General features: G+C 36.8%; 1 protein-coding gene across 2 annotated transcripts in view; it reads right to left on the minus strand.

Annotated features, from left to right (window-relative positions):
* DOPEY1 (dopey family member 1) overlaps positions 1-22,860 on the minus strand; it is a 58,538-nt gene that overhangs the window by 13,271 nt on the left and 22,407 nt on the right. For both annotated transcript variants that reach the window (XM_009333121.1, XM_009333120.1), the window contains exons 14-30: positions 21,719-22,343; positions 18,527-18,801; positions 17,697-17,849; positions 13,687-13,787; positions 11,542-11,801; positions 8,834-10,841; positions 8,615-8,726; positions 7,466-7,645; positions 4,456-4,581; positions 3,976-4,110; positions 3,378-3,433; positions 2,815-2,919; positions 2,033-2,099; positions 1,547-1,691; positions 1,219-1,298; positions 625-734; positions 312-461 (exon numbers count right to left, since the gene is read on the minus strand). In XM_009333121.1, the coding sequence (XP_009331396.1) occupies positions 312-461; positions 625-734; positions 1,219-1,298; positions 1,547-1,691; positions 2,033-2,099; positions 2,815-2,919; positions 3,378-3,433; positions 3,976-4,110; positions 4,456-4,581; positions 7,466-7,645; positions 8,615-8,726; positions 8,834-10,841; positions 11,542-11,801; positions 13,687-13,787; positions 17,697-17,849; positions 18,527-18,801; positions 21,719-22,343 (4,688 nt within the window). The remainder of the gene's footprint in view (positions 1-311; positions 462-624; positions 735-1,218; positions 1,299-1,546; positions 1,692-2,032; positions 2,100-2,814; positions 2,920-3,377; positions 3,434-3,975; positions 4,111-4,455; positions 4,582-7,465; positions 7,646-8,614; positions 8,727-8,833; positions 10,842-11,541; positions 11,802-13,686; positions 13,788-17,696; positions 17,850-18,526; positions 18,802-21,718; positions 22,344-22,860) is intronic.

Genomic DNA, 22,860 nt, shown 5'->3' on the forward strand with positions numbered 1-22,860 from the left:
GTGGAACTAGATGATCTTTAAGGTCCCTTCCAACCCAAACCATTCTATGATTCTATAAAACGTTAACCACTTTTTCCTCAAAGAAAAAAAAAATAAATCCTGAAATTGAAAAAAATAGACTTGTGCATAGAAATATACCTTAGGTAAGCGAGTTTCACATTTCACGTGGTAATCTAAAATATAGAACATCCCTCTATTTCTCTCAACAGAAATCTGTTGGGAAATTTTGATCCACATTATACATACTCTTCTGTAATGGTATACATAAAATTTGTAACAGCCATCGATATAAGCAGGAAAGAGAGTCTTACTGGTTAACACACGAAGCATCCATCTGGAAGAAACTGGAATCCATAAAGAGGTCAAATGCTTCCTTTTTCCATGCTCTCCTTGTATACTGATACCCACTAAGACTGCTTAATAACTGGACACAGGCTCGATAGCTGGATGCATTGTGAGCACTAAACAAAAAAAAGAAAGTCAACGTGAAACAATTTTGAATTGTTGCTTTATAGAAAGTTTGATAGACACCTAATCCTTACCATGCCTGTTTTAACTTAAGTGTCACCCACCAAATTTCAACTGGCTGTAGAGATCTACATCAATTCAATAAATTGTAGATACCTGTGATTACGGAGGTAGGGAACAACATAGTGCATAATATTTACAAGCAAAGGAATAACCCTCTCTTTTTCATCACTGTAGAAAACCATATCCAAGAGATGAGCCAAAACCTATAAAAGGAGAGGAAGATACATTATCATGCACTCTCAAATTGCTTTTTATCTACTATTCAGCATATCCAGAGTATAAAGATCTCATCATTTTTAAAAGAAACTAAGGTAAAAACACAGAAGCATAAGCTCCTAGGCAAAGCATTCTACAGAATAAACTACAAACAAACAAAAAAAAAATCAAAGATTGACTGCGATTATCAGCAGTAAGTAACAGATACCACTAATAACACACAAAGTTTGCCACCAAAAAAGTTTCCTATACTACACATCTGAAAGGCCGTGCTTTTCGCCTCATCCATCTCACTGAATCTTTGTAACTGGGTTAGTAACAAATTTTATATATTGTTACATGACAGGACCCAGAATCCATTCACATCCGTGGTTCCCATCAAACCTTTTTCCCCAAGCCTCTAGTCCGAAGCTTTTCACAATATAAAAGTTTATTATAAGACAGTATTTTTACATCTGAGGAGACATTTACCTCAGAAAGTAAGGTCAATGCATGGACACTATAAACAGATGGAGTTATGTTTGAAGTTTCCATTGCTGGAGACAACATATCTAAATGAAGATAATAATAAAAAAATGTCCAAAGTTAGTTTTCTTACGCCATTATTTACCTTACAAGCATATTTTAATAGCATATATTTTGAAGATGTACAGACTTTGCCAGATACACTGTGTATGATACTAACGCCTGAACAATACTGCAGCATTTTCAATGTATTCAAATATAGTAAAGCTGTCCTCTGTTCATGTTGGCCTGACAATTAATGTTTTGTTTAAAATAAAGATGAAAATGAAACTACCTTCAACATCTGATTCTAAGTTGTTTCCATCAACCATAATCTTGGGGGAAGGCTTAACCTCTAAGTTTCGTCTTAGCCAAGTAGTCTGTTCCAAGGAGGAACCAGCAATTGCCCCAATGGCATCCACTATCTTGTGCGTTACATCCTGGTAGAAAAAAACCCAAGCGTTTTAAGAACTCTGCGCAGAAGGGCTGTATTTGTTGTCCTGACGTGTCTTTGTAGAAAAATCTGTATAACTAATTAAGTATAGAACTGCTTTCAAATCACTTCTGTTCTATATTATTAGCGATTAATAACTCCACAGAAAGTGAGATCTTTTTCAACAGATTATAAATAGCACTAAGTAGAAGATACTAAAGAGTCGTATCAGACTACAGAACTGATATATCAGTTATATATCTATATCACCTATAGATCATTCTAGTACATTCAAGCATTTATTGTTCAGTATTTTCAAAAGAGACATACATACAAAAAATTTCTTACCTGGAGATCTCTTTGATCTTTCTTATTCTCCAGGCTTGGGTTTTTCATAATGAACTCATTAAGAACACTGAAAAAAAATACAGTAGTAGATATGGATTTTCTTCTCACAGTAATAAGTTCTCTTATTTGGCAATTTTAAGAGCTAGGACAAATCTGAAGAAATTTACGTGCACAATACTTATTTACTAAACCTTCAGTCACTGCTACTTATCAATATTCTAGAAAACAGCCTTTCAAGTTTCTTAAGTTAATTTTGATCATACCATAATAGTTTATCAAGAACATGTTTTACTAAACTATATACAAAAGCATCTTTAGAGACAGTTTACTAGGAAAGAAATTCCAGAAATTCAAGAAAATGGTCCTTGAAGCTTTATATAGAAAATCATATTCAACATTTTATTTCTAACACTCCACAGACAGCTTTCATGCTGGGAATGAATCCTTTCTAGTGGGTTGCAAATCTACACATACCTAAAAAATAGTCATTGTAGTTATTTTCTAAGAAAAATCAGAAACTTAAACCTACTGTTTAAAGAGCCTGAATTGCTCAAATAAGCAGTAAGGTAAGATCGTGGCTTATATCATATTATAATATAAAATTTAATGTATGTAACCATTCCTCAGAGAAGAAACTAATTTGAAAAAACCCACAGAACTCAGCCAATAGCTCTACTACTCAAAAATAAGTGATAGAGATTTGAAAATACTAACAGTTCAGTATGATTTCACACACTTACATTTGGGCTTATTTGAAAACTGCAAATATCAAGAGCACCTACCCAAGTATGAGGAATTGTCCCGGAGCCGGAAGACCAACCTGGATGGAATCTTTTAACAGAAGCAGCAGTGCGGCCCAGCTATCTACTAAGCTGGTCACTGGAATCCTAAGAGGGAGAGCAGCGATGGCAATGAAAACAGCATCATCTCCCTCAGGCATTCCCCATTTTCTTTCTACCTCACAATTCTCTTGTCAGATATTGTGAATCAACATTCATACAGATTCTTTGGTTTTTCATTTAATATTAGGCGTACTCAAAAGACGTGATTTTCAGTCCAAGGTTGGAATAGTACCAATGAGTTACAGCACAATTAAGATCAGCTTTCCTTGGGCAGGGGGCAGATTTTCTGCAGGATTTTTAGGTGGGGGAAGAAAGGTGATGCAGAACTAGGGAACTCGCAAAATAAATCCCTTTCTTTATGACACCTACAGTTCAAAACCATTCTTACTTCATGATCTATATTACATAGGATATTTCTCATCCTAGGGATTATAAAAAGATATAAAATATTCAAATTGTCCATCTGCTTGATGACAAAAATAAAATTTAACTTCTTGTCTTACCTTTGAGTGTAAGCATAGAAAAACTGCAACATGCAGACTTCCAGTGAAAGATGTTTCTAGAAAAAGATACAAAACCTCTGTCGTCAGGAAGAAGAAAGTGACTTTTTTTTCCTCACTTGCCAGGGCAAAACTGACAATGCTATAATGTTACTGCAGTGTCTGAAGATATAGCTTATTTCATTAACAGGATATTTACAAATGTCCATTTAGGCATCTCTCTATAAATTTATTCTTTTCTTTTTTTTATTCCTTCTTTTCCCCACTTCCCTTTCCCACCTGAAAAAAAAAGTCAACCTGATGCTAGGGCATGCACCCGTTTCCCTCATGTAAGCAGCCTATCCCCACAAAACGCAGTCTTGTACAGAAGCAGCAGACAGGATTCTGGAGTTGTTCAGCAAACGGTAATGACTTGAGAAGGTATGACTTCCCTCCAAAAGTTCATCCATCTATTAGATATTGTGAAAATTTTCACACTGTACTGCTGAGCAGCAGCATAATTACCTGCTCAGCTTTGTGAACAAGTATCCATATCATCAGTGTTCTAAGCTTCAGTAAGAGGACATTAAATGAATCAGTAGCATCTCTACAGTTTTCATACCTTGTCTTTTGCTATGGCTGGAGGCTGCTTCAAAACTTCTTTCACTGTTTGTATAACAGTCTCCGTTCTCATAACACTGATAGAGCGAACTAGCTCAACCAGCAGAAGTTGTTCTTCACCTGCTGTAGGAATAACCTAAAAGAATCAAATGTATGTCACAGATTATCATCACAGACAATGCCTATGCCAAAATTAAGGCAGCTGGCCTCATGGGATTGAAATGTTAGTAACTAATAGTTCATCTAGAGACTTGGAATCACTTAATCTTTTCCTGAAGAATTCAGAAAGATGATCCCATTCTAAAATAAACTGGTAGCTCCCTGACAGTACAGTTGCTAATTAGGAATATAATATAAATATTCTCCATATTTCATAATATCTGTTTTTTTCACTGGAATGTCTGAATTTTCTCCTTACTGCTTCTAAAATCACTTAAAGCTATTACCACTATTTGAAGTGACCACTGTAGTATAAACATACCTTTGTCCTAGAAGTATTTTTATTTTGCCTCCTTTCATTCCATACAAACGCAATAGCAGCCATGAAGTGAACACCATGATTCATTGAAATTGGACCCAACAGTTCGAGAATCTGCTGCCTCAAATTCTGAAACGTGGAAGCAGAACACATACACCTTTAGATAAACACCTTGGCATTATGTTCAAAACAGCTAGCTATAAAGCCATACTTGGATGGTAACTATCACTAACTTTTATCAAAATGGAAGGATGCACTCGGAGGGTTCATAAAGCTCTATTCTACATCTGGTACTCTTCAATCATTTTATTCATGACTAAGACAAGGGAAGATAAAATACACTTGTTAAATTTGCAAATGGTAACGAAGTGGGAAGGAACTGATAGAAAGGTACAGAACTAAAAATGATCTGAGAAACTCGAAAAGCATCCTGAAAAAAGATAAGGTGCAATAAAGGCTTGATCTTTGCATGCAAAGGCAGGGATAAACAACTTTAGCGATTCAGGATGAGAAACTATTTAGATAGCAGTGCTACAGAAAAAAAAAGTCTTGGGATTATAGCGGATCACAAACTTACCATGACAACTTTGCAAGGAAGAGGAAAAGAGCATTCATAAATAGCAGCACTTCATGAGAGACATGAAATATTTCTCCTGAAAGAAGATACCACATACCATGTCCAGTTTTGGACACCTGTGCTGGTTTTGGCTGGGGTAGGGTTAATTTTCTTCACAGTAGCTGGTATGGGGCTATGTTTTGGGTTTGTGCTGAGAACAGTGTTGATAATACAGGGATGTTTTAGCTATTGCTGAGCAGTGCTTACACAGAGTCAAGGCCTTTTCTGCTCCTCATACTGCTCGCCAGCGAGTAGGCTGAGGGTGCACAAAAAGTTGGGAGGGGACACAGCTGGGACAGCTGACCCCAACTGACCAAAGGGATATTCCACACCATATGATGTCATGCTCAGCATATAAAGCTGGGGGAAGGTTGGCAGGGGGGCACTGCTCAGGGACTGGCTGGGCATCAGTTGGTTGGTGGTGAGCAATTGTTTTCATTTGCATCACTTGTCCTTCTTGGGTTTTATTTCTCTCTCTTTGTTATTTTCCTTGTCATTACAATTTGTATTATTATTATTATTATATTATCTTCATTATTTTTTACTTCAATTATTACAGTATTTTTATCTCAACCCACGAGTTTTCTCACTTTTACCCTTCCGATTCTCTTCCCTCATCCCACTGGGTGGGGAGTGAGTGAGTGGCTGTGTGGTGCTCAGTTGCCGGCTGGGGTTAACCCACAACACCACCTTACTTCAAGAAACACACCACAAGCTGACAGTACTCAAAGTATAAAAAGAAAGATTAGTGATATGGAATATGACCTACAAGAAGGGGCAGAAATGGGTTTGTAGAGTCAGGAGAAAAGCATATAAGTGGAGATATAACAGTTATCAAATGTGTACAAGGTAATCAGAAAGAAGAAAGGAAGATGAGGTGCATGTCTGCCACAAATAGTGATGGACTCGCTTTGTAGCAAGCGAGATAAAGATTAAGAAGTAGGGGTGGTGGGGAAATCCTAAAAGAACGAACACACTACTCTGGGAGGCTGAAATATTCACTGTTGAAACTCTTAATAATGTGTTTTTTTAAGCATGTCAGAAGTTATTGAGGCACACTTGGGTCAGGAAACATATTTCCTGAGCTGTCTTCTTGTCCTGTTTTCTATGACACGAAGATTTCAGAAAAAAAATGCACTTTCTACCTGTTTTTTTGAAAGCTATTTTTACCTTGGTCAGAGATATTTCAGTAGGAATTGTCTAAGCTTGCAGGAAACTGCTATATTCAATCCCAGAGCTTGACTATACACTTCATGCACTTGCCAAGAGTGTGGTTGCCAAAGCAACCTAGTTGTACTGAAGCTTAAAAAGCTTGCTTATACTTTAGACACAAAATTCCGTTCCACAGTTTTGTGTGTTTTTAACCACATCCACCAACTCCAAGGCAGCTACAAAAGCATTACCCGAAAGCAATGGAGGTGAAAAATTAAAATAACCTATCCTGATACTACATCGAACAAGCTGAATTCAAACAGGACTTTTTCATATACAGGACATGTTGAATGCTCTTTTGAATACTACAGATTTGGGCAAATCTGGGATTTGCCCAAACAGTTAATGTTTAACCAGAGTACAAAATCATCTTTTTTCACAGAAGCAGCATAATATTATAGGCCATCAACAAGTATGGACCCCCTTCCTTTCAGTGAGTAGGAAGCCCTCTTGGCAATACAAATATGACCATGGATGCTGTCTGTTCAAAGACATGGAGTCTTAGATGTTATTTTTTATTCCTTCAATCTGAATGACAAAGGTTGAAAAGGATGTAACGTAGCATCATCACAAGCAGTATCTGATATATTCAAATTAACTAAGGAAATCTTATTTTAAAACATTTCAAATTTAAACGACAATTTCCTATTTAATAATGTGAAGTATAAGTAGTTTGAACTGCTTCCTATAAGAGGGCTAGGCAGTGTTCTCAGTATAGTTCTATTTGACCCCTCCTCAGGTTCTCTTCTTTACAATTACTAGCTCACTATCTGCTATGACATTTCCCCGTGCACAGTGACATCACTATCTGGGAATTGAATGAATAAAGGAACTAGTTCATAAGTGTCTGAGTACTAGATGTTTTAAGAGGAGTTCTCTTTTGTTAAGATTTTACATGAATATTTTATAACTTTTGAGGCATAAAAGCGTGGCTTAAATTTTTTCAGGATGGATTTCATTTTCTTTGTAGAAAGCAAACAGGTGAGACATTGCTGTCTTGAGTTGATACACTCAAGTTTAAAAACAGATTCAATACCCATTTACAAAAGCCTTGTTTCTGAGGTGGATGAGTAGATGAGGACAAGGGTATTAAAACTCAATTTACATTTAAGGGAATGGAACTGGATTTAGTTTGACAAAGGTATTAATGAACAACCTAAATGATATTATCCCTGATATTCTGACCTTTGTTGACCCAAGATTAATAGTGGTAACGGATGCAGCAGCAGCAGCAGTTTTCTCCGAAGAATCTGCAAGGTGAAGGATGCTCCACAGCAAAGTCACGGAAGACATGATCATATGCAAGATAGATAGGATCCCATTGCGCGCCTCAATCAAGTGCTTCTGATCTACATTAACCAAAAGCTAGTGGATTTGAAGGGGAGAGGGGAGAAAGAGCATTAAATATCTACATAAACAGCATAAGTAAAATAGTGTAAATTGAGACTTAATGGACATGGAAGCTTTCAACCTTAACTCTTTTTCAAAATAGTTCTTCAATAATTCTTATAGTATGTACAGGTTTTGAGTCTATTAAAAATAATAATTAAAGAATCTTTTGACTGAGTTGTACAATGTATTCCAAACATGTGAGGCCTCATGTCTACAGCAATCAGTTTTGTATCATCTGCCTATACCTTGGCAAAACAATTATTTCAAAATTTTAAGTGTAACTAATACTCTAGGCAAAATTATTTACTTGCACAAACAATACACACTTTTCAGTTACTTTTAAATGAATGGAAAGCAAAGGTGTATAACAACAAACAAACAAAAAAATGCAAAACCAAGATTGCAGAGATAGCAGGGCAAAAATTTCCTTGCAGAATCTGGGTCAAATTCTTAACAGAGACTATGCTCAGAATACCAGATCTAAAAATACTGCTTGACTAAAAAGACAAATTGTGGATATACAGAAGGAGCAGAAACAGAATGTTTTGACATATTGCAAAATGAACACAGTCCAGCCAGAAAGTAACAGGATAGGCATCAGTCTGGGAAGTTCCACAAATGAAGCCAGCTCTAAAAAGTGGCATTTTAGAGGTCTGAAAGTTAAGGAATTCCTATTTCAGTTATTTCAGGGGAACAAAAAAAAAAATCCCAAAACCCAAACCAAAACAATCAAAAAATCAAAAACTATTCTCTTAAAAGTATAATTAGTGGAAAATTGTTTTTCTGTTTGAGATGTGTATATTATCAATAAAAAACATACTTACAGCTAAGACAATATATTTGGTATTTTTCCCACTCAATCTTCAATTCTGCTAATATAATCACAGTCCTTAATTTGACATGTACTGCATAGGAACCTCTCAGACACCCAGGTAAGTTTACCTGATGATACTGCGTAGATGGATCCAGGAGGCAGTAATGAATTATTGTTGTGATCCCTTCTAATAAAGTAAGAACCATATCGGGGGGAGTGACAGATGCCATCCAGAGAGGCCTAAAATAAGAGATTCATTTTTTTTTAAAATGGGTTAATCTGGTTGTAAAGTAATTCAACACAATCAAATTTGCTTAAAAAGACTACACACCTGTACATACACATACCTATTATCAGATAATCCTGTTTCATATTTATACTGCTGAATTAAATTATCCAAGTTCCTGCAGAGCTGAAGTGTCACTGAAACAACAACCCTCTGAAGAACTTTTCCCATGTAAGGCAACGTAGAAGTGATAAGGCCAATCCACTGGGGATGCATTTTACAGGCACAGTGCTGGTGTAAAGCTCGTATCACTGCACAGAGAAACATGCCTTGACAGGTTATTGGCTGGGAATGTAAATACTGAAGAGAAGTCATCGGCTGCTGGGGACCGATGTGCTCCAAGTCCGTTATGACAAAGTCAAAGCCCGTTTCATTTTCCTCAGGCACAGTCATTACTCTGTGTTCCAGCACAATCAGCCGTTGAAGTACTTTTAAAAGCTGTGACTGCAGTGTACTACCATTGTCAAATTCATCTTCAGAAAAATTTATAAGGCTGTCTTCAGAGAAACCTTCTTCTACAGCCACTATGTTTTTTCCAGCCATCTTTTCACTGTGCCATTTCTGTGCACTGAAGATAGAAGACAGCAGACAATGCAGGATCACTTTCTGAACCTTGCACTTGGACAACATGTCCGAAATAAAACTAGGAAATCCCTTTGCGGAGCTTTCTATCACTTTTGCCAACTCAGCAAAGAGAAGTGTCAGAATTTCTATACTCATCATTTGCATATTACGGTTTCCTATTAGATCTTGTGAGGTTACTTTAACATGAGTTGGATAGTGGCTCCGCATATAGTATAAACACAAGGAGATAAGAATTTCTATGTACATAGAGCTCCGAAAGTTATGATTAGAATCGACCGGGATGTGACTGTAGAAATCCTTGCCCATAACAGATATTCGATGCCTGGCAAGAAGATTCTGGAGCAATGAAAGCTGAGGAGTGTATGCATTGTTGACACTGGTAGTGGAGATAGCACTTACAAAAGCTGAAGGATTTGTCTTCAGAATTGCTTTAATTGCAGAAAAAGCATACAATGTCCTTGAAGAGTCATACAGCTGGAGATAAAGCAGCACATGTTGATACAACGGATGGATATTAAAGTTGGGAGATTTTCGCATTCCTGGGGACCCCACATCACTTTCTATTTCTGAAATTTCTCCTTCTCCACAGCTGTACCAGTTTTCTAAATCAAGACCATCACTAAAGAAGACGTTTGTTTGTTTCAGCTTTTCTGTTTGTGCTTTCTTCTTCTCTTCATCTTTCTTTTTGGCTATTTTCACCTTAGGTTTTGCACCTGGTTGCTTACCAGCCTCTTTAACAATTGTTTCTTTTTCAGACATTTTTTCTGTTAGCTTTCCTTTAAAGCTGAACTGAATACTACTGTGGCTTCGCTTTCTGGACTTTGATTCAGTGGAAGCAAGAGTGAGATCAGAGAGGGATTGCTGGCTTTCTGCAATACAGGGTGAAGAGTTATTTCTTGAAATTTCATCTCTTAAGCTCTCAAGTCCAGTCTCAGTTGAGGCCGATAGCAACTGGGTGCTGTCATTACTAAGCAAACTACTCTGGCTACTTTGAATATTTTGATCTTCATTTTTTGTCACCTCTACAGAGTTATCCAAAGGACTGAATTTACATGAAGTATCCTCAGAGTATAGACTATGCTTAACTGGCTCAGCCTCTTCTCCGAGACTGCTTACAACTTTGCATATAAGATCTGTAACCACTTGTTGCACAATTTCATCAGGTGAGTCTTCTCTCAGAGTCTGAGAGCTATCTTGAGCACTCAGGCTTTCTGTTTCCACTTCATAACTGATGTTGTCCCCGGTAGATGACTGAGAGCAGCCAGAGTCAGAACTCTGCAGTATTTCAACTTGATGGTCAGGAAGGTCAAAATCAGACACAACCATTGGTATGGTCTCACTGCTGGTACTTAACAAGGAAAGCCTGTCACTCAGAGGGTTGACAGTCAGACTGAAGTTCTCCATTTCATCCATAGCAAGTTGTTTTTCATTGCCTTCTTTAGGTATAATAAGTTGTCCTTGGCTTACAGGCACATGGGAAAATGCTTAAAGAAAAACACAAAAAAAATCTTATACACATAATATTTTGTTCTTCAGAATAAGAATTTAGAATTAAAATTTAGAATTTAAACTACTACTGAGACTTCAAACTATAAAGGCATGGTAAATAGAGTCTTTCCACTTCACAGCACAAAAAAAAAGTTAATATGCGAATGACACACATTCACATAACCAAAGCAGGATTACTTTAGCAGTAGACCTTAGCAAAACAACATAATTCTCCCATGAAACCTTATGCAGTCTTATCTGCTTGTGTTTTCATAAAAAAGAATTATTAATATGTTACTAAAATTACACAATACATGCAAACACCTTCAAACCTTAGCAGTATGTTTTCAGCCAGCCCCACATCAGTGGTCCTAATCATAAAAGCGTTTCATTTCTTGGCTAAGCTTCAAGCCATATTCTTAAGTTCTACTGAAGTTCAGTAAGTCGTAAGAAAATGCTCTGCATTAAAATACTTGCCTATCATCTTAATTTGAGAACAATAAAGCTTCAATGATACTTGGGACACCCAAACTTGAATTAGAAAAACCGTGCACAAATGCGCATATAAGCAGTAGCTATTCCAGCACTTTGTTTTGCAAGTTACCCTCAAAAATTTCTACTACGTTTTTAATGTTGCATGCAAGTAACAAATAAAGAAATTAAATAAGGAACTTCCTTGTCTTCTTGTGTACATACCATCAGCACAGCTAAACTTCTGCATAAAGTGCTTTTCATTTTCTTCTTCGGGGTGATAGGGAGACTTAGTCCAGTAACATTCAGCCTGTACTCGCTGAACAGAAACTCGCTGAGTTTTTGGATGGAGAAGCAGTAAGAGCAAAGGTTCAAGAACCCTTGCAATATCATGTCTTTGAAGCACTTGATTTAACCAGGCTTGTCCCACTGACCATGTAGAACCATCCAAGCTATTAAGGCTGTCCAGCATGATAAACAAAGATCTAGAATAGAAAGAAGAATGAACCTAGCACAAATTCTACACTACTCACAGAATAATCCCATTTTAATCTGACATATGATAAATTTCAACATGTCAGTACATACTCCAGTGTCTTCTCCATATAAAACAGTATTTTCTTTGGAATCCAGACATTGCAACCTGAAGCTTTGTATTTTAGTCTAGCCTAATGAAGAAATGGCCAGGAAGAGCTAGTAATAGAAGTCAGTTAAGATAGCTGCTCTAATAGTAGCAGTTGTATAGTCAGTTCAAGTATTTGTACAGCTATTAGCATAACAAGCTTTGGTTGCCTACTAAGTGCTAGTGCAGTACAAACAGATAAAACTTTAAAAGCCAATTCACACAGATGCATGGAAAAGAGTTCAAAGATCGTTTCTTCAAGAATGGAGAGGAGAAATATACTTGACAATTCAGCACTTCCTACTGTGATTATTTTCTTCTTTTGATAGTTTTAGCCTTTAGAATCCTTTCCAGACTTAGGGAAAAACAATATATATATTGGACTCTGAATTTTACCGACTGTTTAATATCCTCCAGTAGTACATATTCATAAACTTTTAGCTGTATGTACAGAATTTATCACCACTTCTGCAATGAGTGACAGTATGAAGCCAAAGAAATAACCTTTTTACTCCACTTCCTACAGATAAGTATACATTAGGAAATTTAAATAAGCACTTTTCCACAACATTTGTGCTAGCTGAGGAAGACAAGACTAGTTCAGAGTCTGGATCATTCAGTTTTTTCCTAAGAAGGTAGTCTGATATCTGAACGCAAAACAGAAGTCCTCTGCTGTTTGCCATAAATGACATCTTACCAAAAAAACACAGATCAAACAAGAGAACTTTAGTTTCTTAGTGTTTACTTGCAATTTTGTTCCTATGTTTTCTTAGCTTTTGTCCTGGTTTCGGCAGGGATAGAGTTAATTTCCTTCCTAGTAGCTGGTACAGTGCTGTGTTTTGGATTTAGGATGAGAACAAAGTTGATAACACACTGATGTTTTAGTTGTTGCTAGATAGTGCTTACACTAGTCAAGGACTTTTTAGTTTCCCATGCTCTACCGACTGAGAAGGCTGCAGGTGCACAAGAAGCTGGGAGGGGGGCACAGCCAAACTGGCCAAAGGGACATTCCATACCATGTGACGTCATGCTCAGTAGATAAACTGGGGAAAGCTGGCCGGGGGGGCCGCTGCTCGGGGACTGGCTGGGCATCGGTTGGCGGGTGGCAAGCAATTGCACTGTGCATCACTTGCTTTGTGTATTATTATTATTATTATTTTATTTCAATTATTGAACTGTTTTTATCTCAGCCCACAAGTTTTTCTCACTTCTACTCTTCCAATCCTCTCCCCCATCCTACCCGGGGGGAGTGAGCAAGTAGCTGTGTGGTGCTTCATTGCTGGCTGGGGTTAAACCATGACAGCAACATACTGGGGAAGTGAGCAAGCAGCTGTGTGGTACTCAGTTGCCGACTGAGGTTAAACCATGACAGCTTTATTGTTACTTTCCATTTTCATATGATTCAATTCTGGGTTGACTTCCCTCTCCTGCTTTTGTTTTTACCAAATCACAGCAAGAATTCAGATACTATGTTCAATATACACAAATATTTTAACCAGTTATAGTCAATGAATCATGTGACTATTCCTGTCCTGCTCTTTACAGCTACCAGAAAAATTTACAGCTTGCATAATCATCATTGTGAAAACAATTTTGTCTAACATGAATTCATTTCTTGTCCTCCTTCCTTGCTTTCACAGTTACACTGTAGTTCTATAATTTCTAAACGCTCTATGCTGCCAATATAATGTAGTTAAAGATTTTTGAAGCAAAATTATTTCAACTGAATCATGCTTGTGATCACCAACCTGTCAAAGGTACGGCCAAAGGAAGACGACTTGTTAATATGAAGGTCACGGGTGAGATGCCATAGCACTGCAAACTTTGCATGAGCTTCCATTCTTACTTTCTGTGGACCAAATTATAAGTTAGATCTATCAGAATACAACAGTCTCTGATAAGAACTGGAAAAAAAGAGGCATACAGCAGATTAAAAGATACAATGAAATTATTAAAAATAACTTTTTTGACTATGCGTTCAAATCCTGTTTTCTAACATTAAAAACAGTAATAGGCAACAATAGGTCTCTGCGAACAATTTAGTAGCATGAAAGGATTCTTCCCCACCTTGATCTTGGCTGCCTTAGTTTCAAAGTTTAGCTCGAAAAAATTTTAAATACTTGATGTGATAGCTTGAACAACACTTATTTTACTCTCATAAGTTGCACAGCTCTGTTTTCAGTGAGTTTATCTATACGTATCAAGGCACTAGAAGAGATCATGAGAGAGCAGGAAGAAACATGCAAGCTTTTCAATATGAAAACTCAAGCATACAGAGGCAGAGAGAAGAGGCAGAGAAAGAAGAGAAATTTTTAGAGATAGTGTCTGGTGTGATGGGATTAAACACAGTATCCACGGAAATAAGGGAATGAAAATAATTTGGCTAGAAAGAGACATAAGAATTTTCTAGCTAGATACAACGTAGATAGAGGTCATCACTAACATGCCAAATTTAGCTCTGGAACTTAGAATTTTATTTGGACAAATAGGACATGCTTACTGCCCACAGGACTTCTAATGACTAGTAATATGCAGGATATTTAATGGTGAAAATGGTATTAAAGTAACAATTTTTATGCCTTTATCTCTTCACTGTGGCTAATCAAAGCAAGGAGTTATTCCAGCAAGGCTGTAGACAATAGTAAATGTCATGCTACAATACGAATACATGGGTACATGTATAAAAAACAGCTTTACCCAAGAGACAAGGAAGCTACTAAGCAGTTGTAGGGGTGGACAAATAAAGCACAGCAATCAGGATGGTTATACAGCATAAAACATCAAAATTACTTTCAAATACAATCAGGGCTTAAACTAAATTACTAGATGATAAGCAGAGACAAGAGGATGAAGATTTTCACTTGTTTGTTCTTAAAATATATGCTTATAGGGAATGAACAGTAGGTATATTTACCTCTAATCAAAATGAGACCAAAGTAAAAACTGTTAATGCCACTGTGACAATCTGGCATACTTCCAAATCTAACTTACAACATACAGCTTAAGGTTTGCAACAGCTAATACAAGCAGTATCTGCCACAATAATGAAAAATTTAAGCTATAAAAACTGAAGATTACAGAAAGGACACAAGACAGATCATATCAGACAAACAAAAAAAAACCCAAAACAAAACCAAGAGAAACAGCAGCATTCTGGAAAGTAAAGCAAGAATCACATGTATTTAGAAAAAAATATGCTTCTCACAGGGAAAAAAAAACCCACAAGACTGCTGCAAAATATATATAGTTACACAAAACAATTCACTAACATCTGCTGAACAAAGAGTGAAAATACCAATTCTCAAACACATGCAGATGACTCCATGTAAGCCCTTACAATCCATGCTGGGAAGATGTAAGAAATTACTGTTTTCACAGTAAGGTTGGCAGAAATGAGTGAGTGCCACATCCACAGTCACAGCAGTTCACAGACCAGCCTGATAAGTGAAACTATAAATCATTGGCAGTTTTACCAATATGCCAAGCTGTGAACTGCAGTGATTGTCAGACTGGCTCACATTCACTTTTGTTGACCTGTAGAAGAAAGGTAGAGGCTAGTAGAAAGGTAAAGGCTTCTAAAGTCACACAACCATGAGTTGCCAGAGCACGTAAGCAAGTAATTCCCTATCATTCATTCTGTTGGGGCTGTGAAAACAGTTCATATATCTCAAATTTAAAGCACTACAAAGGCCTCAACTCAAATGTCAAATTGACAGCCTCTATCTGAAACAAATTTCTAGGGGAGGGGAAAAAAAAGAAAAAAGAGTACCTGTCACAACAAGTAGAACTCCTACTAATAACAGTAAAAGCTAAGCATGTGCTTTATCTATTGGAAGCAGAGCATAACTTTTGATAAGAGATAAAGTCTCTTATATAAGTCTGTTGCTGAATGCTGAAAAGCCCCCTTTGTCTAGCATGGCACTACAGAGGCTCATCACAGACCTGAAAGAAACACCGTTTGTCAACAATCTGAATATCTGCCACCTTCAAAAGATTTTGAAAATACTTCTTTATTTGCATTAGCTAAACTGATAGCAAAACAGAAGTAATCAATAGGATAGCCAAGATCACTGCTGAAAAACAGCAGCAGTGCAATAAGAGACTTCTGAGCAGCAATAAAGAATGGGAAAAATCCACCAAGTTGGGTCATGAGCAAACATTATAACCTGTGGTAGCAGAACAGGAGACAGGACAAGTGACAAAGTAATAACAAGAAACCAAACAGCGTTATCACACGCAAAGAAGCAGCTCTCTGATCACTCGAGAGGTTCTGCTCAAATTATAGTCCATGGCTTTTGACAGGAGACAGAGATGGAAAGTAAAGACCTCCAAGAAAAGAGTAGCCTCGGCAGCATACTGCAAAGAAACGCAGACGTCTCACAATCCAGCTGCCGTGTCAGTCAAGAGCAGAGTAGGCAAGCACATTTCCCACAAAGACACAGAGGCACAGAAAACTGGCAATTACTGTTAGAGAAGATTATTAGTTGCCCTCTAGAACTGGCAAACATGGCAGAAACAGTCAGAATGCAAATCCTTTAAGGACAAATAAGTAGAGAAGAGGGGGGCCGCATGAGATTGGAGAAGTATTGTACAGAGGCCTACTGAAAGTATCTAGTTATTGCAATTCCTCCGCTTCCCAACAGGGGAAAAGAACCTCACAGAAACACTTTAGCTGGAAATAATTAACTGAGACAAGTGTCAGAAGATGAAGCTCAGAAATATATAGCACAGCTCTTGAGACCCAGAAATAAAATAAAATCTTATTAATTACAAGCCACTCTTTTGTCTTATATTTACATTAACTCTTACAAAAAGAGCCAGAATCAGATAATATATAAAAATGGTCAGAAAGACAAAAAAAAAAAAACCAAACCAAAACACCAAACAATTCACTGCTGCTTAAAAGAGAAAGGGAATTAAGGCTGAAGCAGCAAATTGATAATATCAAATGCAGCAGACTCCTAAGGATGTGTCTCACAGAAAGGGAAAGGGATTGCAAACAGATCTGAAACTGTAAAAAAAAGGTAGTGACACAAAGAGAAAGGCAGTAAGGACACCTCAGCTGAGAGAGAGAGAAAAGAGAAAGCAAAAGGATAGAAAGATAAAGGGGATCACACATGACTGTCTTAAAGAAGCAATCCAACCCCACTATCAAGAAAAGCAATGGAGACATGGCGATGACAATAACCTGGCTGTTGCTCCTTCTCCAAGTTCTGTGGAGGAAAGGAAGCAGAAAGTCTAGATGCTATGTTAGGACAAATTATTAGACAAGATGCAAGAATTAGATGGAATAGGAAGGTGCACACCAGAGGACTGAACTACAGTTGGTTAGGACACAGAAAAAGAAAGTGTGCCTAAATTTGATGGAGCTGTACAGGGAAAGAAGAGCAGTTAGGACAACTGGAACGGAATCTAGAAAATCTATATTCAATTACTACCATTACAACCACACATTTCATAGGTTTGTGAAACACCAAGACATCATGAAAACAGGGCTCAACTACTACAGACATAAGGTTAAGGTTTCTTGTGAGTGGGAATATAAGAAAGAGGGTGGCAGTGTCAGAGGGTGGACAAATCTGATGTTCTGCATGCAAGTAAAGATAAGAGTATTTTTAATGTTTAAACAATGTAAGGTAACATTTTTTCAATACTGAAGTTATTTATGCCCTCCTCTGAGGCACCAAGTACTTTTTCTAAATATATTTCTATAGTAATATACTTAACTCATTTTTTAGTAAATGTATGAACAACTTGCCTTGTCTCTGTGAGTCAGCTGCTGACTAATAACATCTTCACAAATGCTAGAAGATGGAACGAGGTTGTGCAGCTGGTAGAAGAGCTCCACACTCTTCTGATGATGCTGAGGCGTTCCATCACCCAACTGGTCCCAAAGAGTTAAAGCTATATGCTTTGTACATGAAAATAAAAGTTGCAAGAGACACAAGTGAATGAGTATCATGCCTTGTTTTGCTCTAGACTACATTGGGCTCTATGCAATGATGGGAGACATTATATCTGATGACACCATATGACCAACAGGCAATCTATAAAACTGTTCCTTTTTGTTCGTATGACCATAAGGAACTGTTTGAAACACTGCAATAACTTACTACACAAAAAATTCCTGTTACGAGCCAGAACTCACAGGCATCTCCAGAAATAAATTTTCATTGAAATGTAATTAACTACGTAATATAGCCTGCTGTTGATTATCCTTTGTAAATGATTTCTTACATAAATTACAGAAATGCAGAGATTGTGGTTTACCAGAGTCCTACATTATGCACACATCAGATTCATACCTTTCCTAATTAATGATACTATTCAATCAGGTTTTATTCACATTTTAAAAAAATATTCATTCAAGCAAGGATTTTTACCCAAGCAGTCAGTAAGACAATCACAGTGGGAAAACTTACTATGTATTTTCATTTAGACACTAACACAGGTTACAACTGTTACCAAAATACTCAGGAAGAAAGTTTGGTTTACCATACCAAGGATGGTAAAGTGGCCAAGACTGTCAGTCTTCACCAGCCAGGAAAAGAAGGCTAAAGAAAACAGCAATGAGATACTGCATTGTACCTTGAAGAAATCTGTCTTTTCAGCCATGTATCTCAGATTGCCTTGAGTAAGAGGAGGTCTGATGACCACAGCCACTCTTCCCTGGTTAGGGCTAAGAGGCTGAGCAGTTTCCACACTGTTCAGATTTTCTCCAGTGACGACAGCAACAGATTGAGTCAATCCAACCAAGTCCATCACAAGGGAAATAGTAACACCCTGAACACTGAAATCGCTTGCTTGCTTGCAAGCATTCATTAAAGTCTGTAGCCACAGTGGAGGCTGTACTTGTTCACAGTCTGAAATAAAAATCACAGATGAAACATTCATTTAGCAAGTTTAAATATTATGAATTCTTCCTCTAATATCCATAATCATATGCACAATTGTCTTTTATCTTTCATATTTCAACCTGCCTGTTGTATGGGTTTAGGAAAATGGACGCAGGAGAAAGATACTTCTTGATGTATCGCTATCTTTAAAATCTAATTAAGAATGCAATATGGTATCAATTCAAACATTTAGTAACCAAAAATAAATAGGAAAATTTGAACAAGGAAGAGAAAAATAAATTTTATGGAAATGCATCCACACGATTTCATGTTTTAGACCAAACTGGACTTTTACTAGTTTGAACATCCTTTCATTCACTTTCCTCCTTCAGGAAATTCTTGACCAGCAATCAAGTCTTAGCATTGTAGTTTGTAGTCTGGAATAATTCTGTAGTATTTTATATATATATATATGTAAAATAATATTATATATATGTTATATTATATAGATATTATAATATAAATACAGAATTTTTTACATATATTATGTATATATATATAAACTAAGTTTAAACTGACAAAAAATATAGACATTTTCCTGGCAAAACTTTAAAAGTGAAAGTGTCTGTGAAAATTGATGTTGTGGGTGGCAGAAACTTCATCCTATTAGATCATACTCTGCTTTCACTGTAGGCGGTTGTTTTCCCCTTCTTACCGTCCCCTCACTTAACACCATACACTGGCCTGATAATACAAGTGTCTTTCTCTGAAGTTCACAGTCAACTCTCCAAATGAATAATGGACCCTTTTATTTTAGAGGTACCAAAGTAATTTTTCTTAAAACTTCAAAAAGGACTCTATTGATCATGTTCCTAAAATAGGCAAATGCTTCTGGAATCAGACACAAGTGAAGAAATGTTATTTGATAGGCACAAATATAGCATTTATTTAGAATTAAGAGAAGGATGATGCAATTTCTAATTTATATCCACAATAGTTAATTTTGCAATGTAAATTGGAGCCTAAATATACCTAACAATTCCACATGAAGTTCTAGAGTTTACAGAAGTAAACATTATTTTGAGCTTGACTTAGTTCCCTTTTTAATGTCTTCAATTAAAAATAGCATGCATTTACCTGAGAAATGAAGCATACAGCAAAATTTAAGCACAATTGTGTTCTATCAATATCAGATTAATTTGGCTCCTTCAAATAAAGAGACTGATGACTCTCACCGTTGATTAAAGGCAATTGGGTCAGATCACTAATGCAACCCATCAAAAACATGGTCCAAATTTAGGAACCCTTCAATAAAAACAGCCTCTTCTGCAGTAGAAAAGCATGTCAGTAGATGAAGAAAAGGCTGGTATGCGAATTATGGTAACTACCTTCTCCCATTCTCCATTCTCTGTTCCACTGGCATTCTCTGTTACAGGAAGCAGGACTCCCGGGACAGCTATGCAGCCCCATTCCCATCACTATTCCCATCCACCCTGCCATTCTTTACAACAGATGTTTACATCTGAAACAAAATCCTTCCCATTGATTTCAACCACCTGCAATTTATGCTTATTCCTCAAAGTCACACTGTTTAATAGACTGCAAATGCAACATCACAAATGGGAAAGTTCAGATGATGAACAAGCAACGCAAATCCAAGATATTTAACAAAGTGAAAAGGATTCCTAGAATCACTGCCTTCATGAGGCACATATTACTCAAGCTCTACAGGCTTTCTGCTTCAGAGTTTACAAGGCAGCAATAATCAAAAGTGTTATATCCACAGAAAAGTAATAAGCAAACAGCTGATTTTTTAAAATATTTTTAGTCTTCTGCCACAATGCTCATTTGTAGGCTGCTAGTGTTTGGGGGGGGGAGGGGGAGGGGATACATGTTTGATATGGCTGGATCTCACAACGTCAAAGATATGCTCTGCTCCTGGAAGACACACACAACACATCTTAAGGACTACAGGAACAGAAGAAGCAGTCATGTTAAATTAACGTGCTTGTTTCCAAAAGCCAAAAAACTATTCATCTCTAAGCAGTGCCCACTGCTTAGCCTTTAATAGATTTTGAAAGTTGTGGATAAGAACAAAAAGCTGTGACCATGAAGATTCCTAGAAAAAAATAAAATCACAGATGATGACTGTGACAGTTGCCAAAATTATTGTAACTATTTCTTGCATGCTCCAAGCATGTCCACCATGATACCATTTTAAGGCTGCAACTCTCAAGCTACAGACTAGAAGTGGAACCAGAATTAGAACTGTAAATTGAAGAATTTACGAACTGTAAAAAGGATTGTCCATCTAAATTGTCACATTTTACAGTAATCCAGAACTGTCAACATTTTAATCGCATTTCTGTATCTGTATCTTCACAAAACCCATCATTTTTATTTTGTTTTCTAATGCAACTGTAGCTAGAAGAATTGTTTGCAAGAACTGTTTCTTTAATAGAAACAAAGTAAAATTTATTAATTTCTTATCTGGTATGATTTTTATTGGACAGAAGCTTATAATTTCCATGTATTGCACAAAGTGATCAATGTGCACATCAATCCAAAATTGCTAAAATGAAGCTAAAAACATACTTAATGTCAGCTGTGGCTATTACAAAATATGACAAAGAAAACATCATGGATCCACACAGTAAAGAGGAACATCTGAAAATCTAGATTCTACTCTCAGGCTTCAGTTTGCATAATCTGTATTTGTCACCCCAATATTAATTAGTGTCAAATCCCATGCCAGCAATATTCTTAAAATCTATGAGAAAATAGTTTAGTTTTCTCATAAAACAAACCAATTGATACAGAAGGAAACTTACATTTCTGAGAGGAACAAACAGCAACACACACAAAGCATGAATACATTACTTTAAGTTTTTTTGGAAAAGAAAAAAAAAATTAAAAGCAAAGAACAAGGAAGAGTGCAGCTTACCAACTTCAGGCTTCCCAGGATGTAATTCTGAAGTACGGTTTCCTTCAGCAATGTAAACGGGAAAGCTTGAACATTCAAGATACAGCTGACAAGCAGCAATAAAGGCAGGAAGGTATTCTTTTGGTGTTTTTTTCTTGTTTGTTTTCTTCACCTTAGCATCAACGTGTGATTCTCTGTCCCATTTTGTGGTCTGTCCTTGCTCTCTAGTGGGATCTACTGGAAGCTCTGCCCCTAAGGGCTGAGACAAGGAATTACTCTGAATGATATACAGGTTGATAAATCTGGTTAAAAACTGTTGGACATACTCCAAACAGCACTGCATTGCAGTCTTTTGGATCGTTTTCCCACTTCGAGTTGCTGTCCCCTGTGTCATTATGGAAGGAGGCTGTACAATGGTTTCCTCAGATCCCACAGTTGATGCTGTCTCAGTCTCTGAGGATGTGCTACCAATAATGGGAATGCCAGGTGCACCGTGACCTTCATTCAGTGCTCTATCAATGTCATCAGATGTATCTGCCTGGTATTGTACGAACTCAGTGAATCCACTTTCTGATGATCGACTGCTTGGAGGGTTTTCACCATCTTCAAACACATCGTTAGGATTTTCAAGTGAAACTGACGGCATCTGAGTGAGATAAAACTTTAATGATTGTTCAAAATAGGTTATTTAGGTCCTAGTGAGAAAATATTTATTTGCTTCTCCATTTGAAAGCAACAATTTTATTCCACAGTTTTAAATCTATTCATATAAATACGTTTTATGCAAAATTATGCTTGGTGTTTCAGTAAGCTTGCCAGACCAAGCTAACTATAAAAAAAAAGCATTGTTTATCAAGTAAAATACTTTAAATATTAAATACTTTAAATATTGTTGCTTTTAACATTTTCTTCATATCATAATCAAGTCTATTTTTTTTAATGAATGAATGCTGAAATGCATAGGCACAGGTATTATTAATTTATGCAGCATCATAAACCAAAATATTCATACATCAAAGAAAACCCCTCACTTCTAGCAGGAATCAGGACATTGAACTACGTTGCTTATGGTCACTTTAGCTAGCAAGGTTCTTTCAATATTTTAGATTTTAGCATGTTCTACAAAAGGACAAGATATTTATCTATTAATCAGAAACTGCTGC

The sequence above is a fragment of the Pygoscelis adeliae genome, unplaced genomic scaffold (assembly GCF_000699105.1).
Source record: "Pygoscelis adeliae isolate BGI_AS28 unplaced genomic scaffold, ASM69910v1 Scaffold57, whole genome shotgun sequence".
In the NCBI taxonomy this organism is placed as follows: Eukaryota; Metazoa; Chordata; class Aves; order Sphenisciformes; family Spheniscidae; genus Pygoscelis; species Pygoscelis adeliae.